Source organism: Poecilia reticulata, linkage group LG3 (genome assembly GCF_000633615.1).
Source record: "Poecilia reticulata strain Guanapo linkage group LG3, Guppy_female_1.0+MT, whole genome shotgun sequence".
In the NCBI taxonomy this organism is placed as follows: domain Eukaryota; kingdom Metazoa; phylum Chordata; class Actinopteri; order Cyprinodontiformes; family Poeciliidae; genus Poecilia; species Poecilia reticulata.
The window spans coordinates 22335789-22342291 of record NC_024333.1 but is presented as its reverse complement, the minus strand read 5'-3'; the positions used below and the strand labels follow the sequence as shown (position 1 = coordinate 22342291).

General features: G+C 36.3%; 1 protein-coding gene across 1 annotated transcript in view; it reads right to left on the bottom strand.

The window, feature by feature from the left end:
- Positions 1–982: 982 nt before the first annotated feature.
- luzp2 (leucine zipper protein 2) overlaps positions 983–6503 on the bottom strand; it is a 168549-nt gene continuing 163028 nt past the window's right edge. Inside the window, exon 12 of the mRNA XM_008405682.2 lies at positions 983–1882. Within this exon, the coding sequence (XP_008403904.1) occupies positions 1775–1882 (108 nt within the window). The 3' untranslated portion in view covers positions 983–1774. The remainder of the gene's footprint in view (positions 1883–6503) is intronic.

Here is a 6503-nt window from a genome sequence, read left to right as displayed (position 1 = left end):
TCTTAGTAAACTTCAGTTCAATTCAACTGAAAACATTTTATTTTCAAAGCCCTGATTTACAGCAAATGTAATTTAACGGCACTCTACAAAACAAATAAACCCAATTTTTATACAGATAGGACATTGGCATGCTATATGACATTAGTGGGTCATAACAATTTGTTAATGTTGTAGTTATAGCCTCATATTAATAAGCACATTTTAGTCTTCCATACCAAATGCTGTGCTAAAAGACTGGAGTAGAGAAACCTCCAACATGCTGTTGCTGCTAAGCGAGCTGCAACATTACAAGGATACTTCTTGCTGAAAATATCTGAAAGCACTTTACACTCATTTACCTACTAGACTTTGTCTTTGTGTTGTAATATCTTAAATGTGAACATCTTTACCACTGAGAACAAAGGTTTTAAATGTAGAGGTAGGAAATTGTTTCCCCATACCATTAAAATTTCTCCAACTCAGACAAGAAAAATTTTGAAACCCTATTTTATGTGAAAATAGCTCTGTGTGTAATAAGTAGACAATATGAAGACATAAATAAACAGATAATTGTGTCATTACAAAACAAAAATGTTCTGATTCATTCACAAATTCAAAATCAACTTCTTTCATCTTGTGTTCTTAGAGCATAAATGCCTAATTATAAGCTTGAGACCTGACTCTGAATTAGACACATCTAAACGTTAGAGGATACTAGACCTCAAGGCCTGGATTTGAAGACTCCTGGAACAATTCATTCTAAAATGTTTTGAAAAAAAAAATCATATTTTCTTGACTTTGTTAGGATTATTACTCTGTATCTCTGTTTGAAAATATCTCTGAATGCTGCACAGTTAAACCATTATCTTTCGGGAGAAGCGGTGATGCCTTCTATTCAAGCGCTTTATAGCTGCATGCAAGAAAGTATGACATGCTGTTAGTATGCAGAGTGTGCAAAACCTGAGCCAGGATTCATTTCTTGGATCACAAACAGGCTCACTCGTTTCTTTCCCACAAATCACCATTTATTCTGCACACATTTACTGAAAATTACAGTTTATTTAAAGGACACAGGAAGGTCAGATAACACAGATACATGTAGCTAGGAGTTACTACTCAGTGCATGGCACATTCTCAGGGAGACGACCCATTGTGAGTCTTTGGCTCTTTGCCTCAGGAATGTTAAARGCAGAAAGAGTGCTGAATATTAAACGTTGAACAGTTGGCCAGCCAACTTGAGCCTTTATATTTCAAAATGTGGAGTAAATTAACCTTGCTACAATGAGTGACAAACAATATTCTAAGTTGGGTAGTAGTAGTAATAATAATAGGTGTACTTTTTTCATCAATTGATATACTTATCACAGGAAACAGTGTCAGACCTCACCAGTGCAAAGGGTATTTCTAGAAAGATCACACATTTAGAAAGCAGTGTCCTCACTTATAATAAAACTCAGAGAATTAAACAACAAATGAACAATCATGAAACAAGTTACCAGTGCCACTGCTACCTTTGAAAAGAATATCTAAACGCATGCCATTTTACTATGACGGTTGTCAGATGACAGTTTGAAATTTGTTGACAGTTCCAGTGTCTCAGCTTTCTCTAACAATGCTCATATGCATATGTCTTGCTGTTTGTGTGTTTGGTTATGTTTGTGTGTGTGTTTTAAAAAGTAAGCGTGTAAGTCAAAATGTGTGGGCGCACGTTTTTCCTTGTAACAGTGCGCAAGTGTGTGCTCTTAGAAAGATCCTCCAGGCGATGCAGGCTGCTCTGCGATGACATGCCGTCTGCTCAGTTGTATTCGTGGAGCTTTGTCTTTTTGTTGCTCTCGCCGTCTGCATCCTTATTGTCGTGTGACAGCTTTGTGTCAAGTTGTTCACTCTGCACCTGGTCCTTTTGCTGTTGAGTAAAAAAAAAAAAAAAAAGTTTACATTAGGAAAGACAGAAACGATTCAGTTCTCCAGAACAGAGGTGTTGATTACAGGAGATAGAGCTAGAATCAGACTCCTCTAAATAAGACTTGGAACACTGTGAATGAGGGGGAAAAAAATATCAGGCTGCAGAGATAAATCATTTAGAAATTCCACGCTACGAAGATGTGAGGTGGAAGGGAAGTTAAAGCAGACCTGTAAAATAAAGGCATGTTCTTCTGTAAACAGAATTCTTAGAATCGTCCTGAAATGCTCTTGTTATGACCTAGTCATACCAATTACAAAGATCCAGCCCTGATGTTTATAGGACATGAACGTTACATAGTCTTTTTTGCTGTCAGAATTCAACTACAAAACATTCTGGAGCAAACTGCAGCAAAATCAGACCCTCAACATCTGAAAAGAACAAACCTCAACAATGTACAGAATAGGAAAACCAAAATAATATTTCAAAAAGGCAGATCTTGTTACAAAACTGAATTTCTCTGATTGTCTCTATAATTAAATAAATGAAAAAGTTAATTTGTCCACAATTTTATCTCTTTTAAAGAGCTTTAGATAGTGGGGTATTAGGTAATTATATCTATATAAAGTTAAACAAAACCTAGGTGACACAAAAACAAAACAGACACTCTTATCATTTCACAAGTAAGGATGAATAATTGCCACAGACGCAGATGGGTCTGATCTTTTGTTCAGCAAATAAATAGTTATGGATTCCTAAAAGCTGTCCCTAAAATGAGTTCACAATTTTTCAGGAGGAAGACATAAAACTCATATTTGGATCTGATTGCAAGCTTGGAATGCTCACAAGCTGAGAACAGTCTCTAAACCAGCTGCCAAACTGGAGGCTACAAATCTTTTGCCAATTTCATCTTGTAAGAACAACAGAACTGGCTTGATTTCCATTCATCCTCAAACCCTAACTTGAAGAATACATAAGAAAAGTTAGCATGCACCTTTTGAACACATACCTGTATCTAATTAAGTAAATTAGAAGAGAAAATCTAAAGGTGAATTTGTTTAATATTTTCTTAAAAGGATCCACGATTAGTTGTAACAATAGTCATTATTTGGGAAATATTTATTTAGATGTAAAAACAATACAGTAATAATACTGAAGGTTATTTAGTTGTTATACATTTTAAGAAAATATTGTCACAGGAACGTCGCCATGTTATTCACAGTGCAATGCATTCTGGGTAAATGATGTGTAGTGGTCCAACTGCCTCCCTCGAGCCAAATCAGTGATGAGTAACATTATTAAGCCTTTTCGATTTGAATTGAAGTTCTTTGAAATCGACCGGAATGTAGAAATCACAGGAGGTGATGATGATGAGGGGGACCAAATGGAGGAAGAGGACAGAGTTGGTTGTAGGAACTTGCTGCTGCCTTCAGTTTCGTAAATGAAACAATGAACGACYGTGTACCTCTGGTCGGACTGTGTGATCCGGTAAGTAATTCTGTAGTTCTGTGTCAGTTCGGCAACAGCTGCTTAGGGTCCGAACTTCGTCCGGTGTTGTAGTGGTTTCACATTCAGTAACTGTGTTSTAGCTCAGTTAGTTTTTCCAGTAGTATTAGCTCCGTTAGCACTGCTTGTCTTTGATGTTTCTCCCAGCGTCTGTAGAGCAAAGTCTGGTTTGGCAAAGCTGCATAGGGTCCGGTGGGGCCTGGTAACAGCTGTTTAGGGTTACTTTGGTTCAGGTGGCACAGTACCATATCATCACCACCATCTTCATCACCACAATCATCATCACCACCATCTTCATCACCACAATCATCATCACCACCATCTTCATCACCACCATCTTCACCACCACCATCATCTTCATCACCATCTTCACCACCACCATCATCTTCATCACCATCTTCACCACCACCATCATCTTCATCACCATCTTCACCACCACCATCATCTTCATCAGTCTTCTCCTGACTGGCTGCTTTACAAAATGTTTAAACTCAGTTTTTTAGCTGAATKATCAGRAATKAATGCTCCGGTCAAAAATGAACCAAGATTTTTTAWTTTTATAATAAACGCTTTGCTATGATTGGCTGTGAATAATAATAATTATYAATAAATGCAKTAATTTATTTTATTATTATTACTGAGCAAATAACCAGAGTTGGTAGTTAAACTACATGAAGTTAATGACTAAATTAATCTAAAACATTTTATCCAACCATCTCAMYAATCTAGAAACACAAAACTAAAACTGCAAAAGAGAAAATGATGATGAAACTAAAAACAGTAAAAATATGAAAACAGGCCCAAAAAAAAGACGTAATGATGATGAATCTGGACTTCATCAGTTTGAACTGATTCAGATTCACTGACAACAAAATCTGTTTATTCTTCACATTAGAAATGAGCAACAAATAAAACATAAAATCCTGAATGGTGTGAACATTTATCTCTGCAGACCCAGAAGCGTTTTGAAAGGTTTTAGTGAAGCCAGTTAAAGAATTAGTTTATAAAATGGACAAACGTCACGTTTCAAATAGCATTTACTGTAATAATAATAATAATTCATCCATCCACACAATAACGTGAACTCTGGGTAAAGTTGGAGTTTGACAGAGCAGATGATGAAGATGCTGGTGATGAAGAGGCTCTCCAGACTGGAACCAACCTGATTCCTGATAAACAGCAGATCTACTCTAAAGGTTTGCTGACAGCAGCAGCTGAAGGCTTTATGATTATTTATCGTTGTTACTTTGACAGAGCCGTTACTCCTGCAGAAACATCCGGTTGGATTCTCTCAGTGTTTGAAGCATCAGCAGAGCCACTAATTAAAACAAAAGGTCTTCAGCAGCACTAATGTCTCTGTTTCCATTGTGCTCTGCACACAAACAGCTGCTGAACTGAATCACTTCTTTCAAGCAGAACCCGTCTGACAGCATGAAGCAGGCTGAGAAACCAAACTTCCTGCTTCTGGGAAAACAGAATCATCCACCTTGCTACGTCGTGGTTTGTTTCCCAGATCTCTGCCTGGCATTCACAAATTGTCACAGGTCAGTTCTGTACAGAACAGAGAAAATKATAAAACAAGTGCTGAACTTCCTGCTTCATCTGATTAACGTCAACATGTTTCATTCTGCCMATTTCACCTCGAGTCCCCAGTTATTATTAAAATATGCTGGTCACAAACCAAAGTTTCAACAAAATAGTTTTCTTTTCAGTCCAAATGCTCTGTGGACAATATGTTGAAAGTTCAGATGGCAGAATCTACAAATCTCACTCACTTTAACTGGCTTGCAACTGTTATTATAATAGACATGGTTGTTCAACTGATTGCCTTTAGTCCAGTGGTTCTTAACCTTGTTTCAGGTACCGAACCCATCAGATTCATATTTACTGAACCCTTCTGTAGTGATAAATAAAATGATCTTTTTTTCCAAATTCAACACATAGGGGTGACCCAACTGGACTCTAGTTGGGTCCAAGATCACCAAGTCTTCTTAAAAGGTAGAGTCTCTGAGAACAGTTCTACAAAATGTTTTCAGCAAAGTTGAGCTGACTGTCCAGGAACGACCCAAGGTATTTAAAATCTGCCACAGTTTCAACAAGCTGACCGTCGAGAGAAACTGGAACCACTTTAAGGTCCATAGAGAGCTGGACATAGAAGGCAACCCACCTCATTAACATAACGATGCAGCAGAAATGCAGCGAGTAAATAAAACGGYACATAATACAGCAAATAATAAAACAATAAATACAGCAAAGGGAAAAACAGAGAGCAGAAAAGGGAGAAGCAAAAAAATCAAAGTATATATTTATGCTTTTATTTCTTATCAAAATATATATTCTTTTATTTATACATTTCTACTTTTATTTTTGTATTTATTCATATATTTCTACTTTTATTTTTATATTGATTCTTTATATTGATATATGTTGGATATATATTTATTATTTGCTTTTATTTCTTATCAAAATATATATTATTTTATTTATGTATTGATTCTTTTATTATGTAGGATATATATTTATATATTTCTACTTTTATTTTTGTACTTATTCTTTTATTTATATATTTCTACTTTTATTTTTATATTTATTCTTTTATTTATATATGTTGGATATATATTTATTATCTGCTTTTATTTCTTATCAAAATATATTTCTTATTTAATTTATATATGTATTCTCTCATTTATTATTATGTCAGTTTTGGTCCTCCATACTGTGCGGGACATGGGTGGGTGAGCAGGTGTGAGTAGAGGGAGTGGAAGCAGACTGAAGGCATAGAGAAAGTGGCAAAAGAAAGGGGGTAAGATTACACAAGGGAAAACAACCAAAATACAAACACAAAGGACTAAGGAGACTAAAGGGATCTAATTAAACTGTAACAAAGGAAAATAACTAGACACAMGAAGTAAATATAACTAGAATCACCAATGAAGAACAGAAGTGGAAAACAAGGCAGAATTAAATGGAAACAACTAAGGAACACCAAAAGAATCTGAGGACGATGCTGGTGAACAGCAGCCTTGGTGGACATTGGCAGCAGAGTGGGAACCATGGGGACGCTGGGGATGTGTCCCATCCTGACTGACCTCTTGAGCCTTGTCGCAGGTCCTGTCGA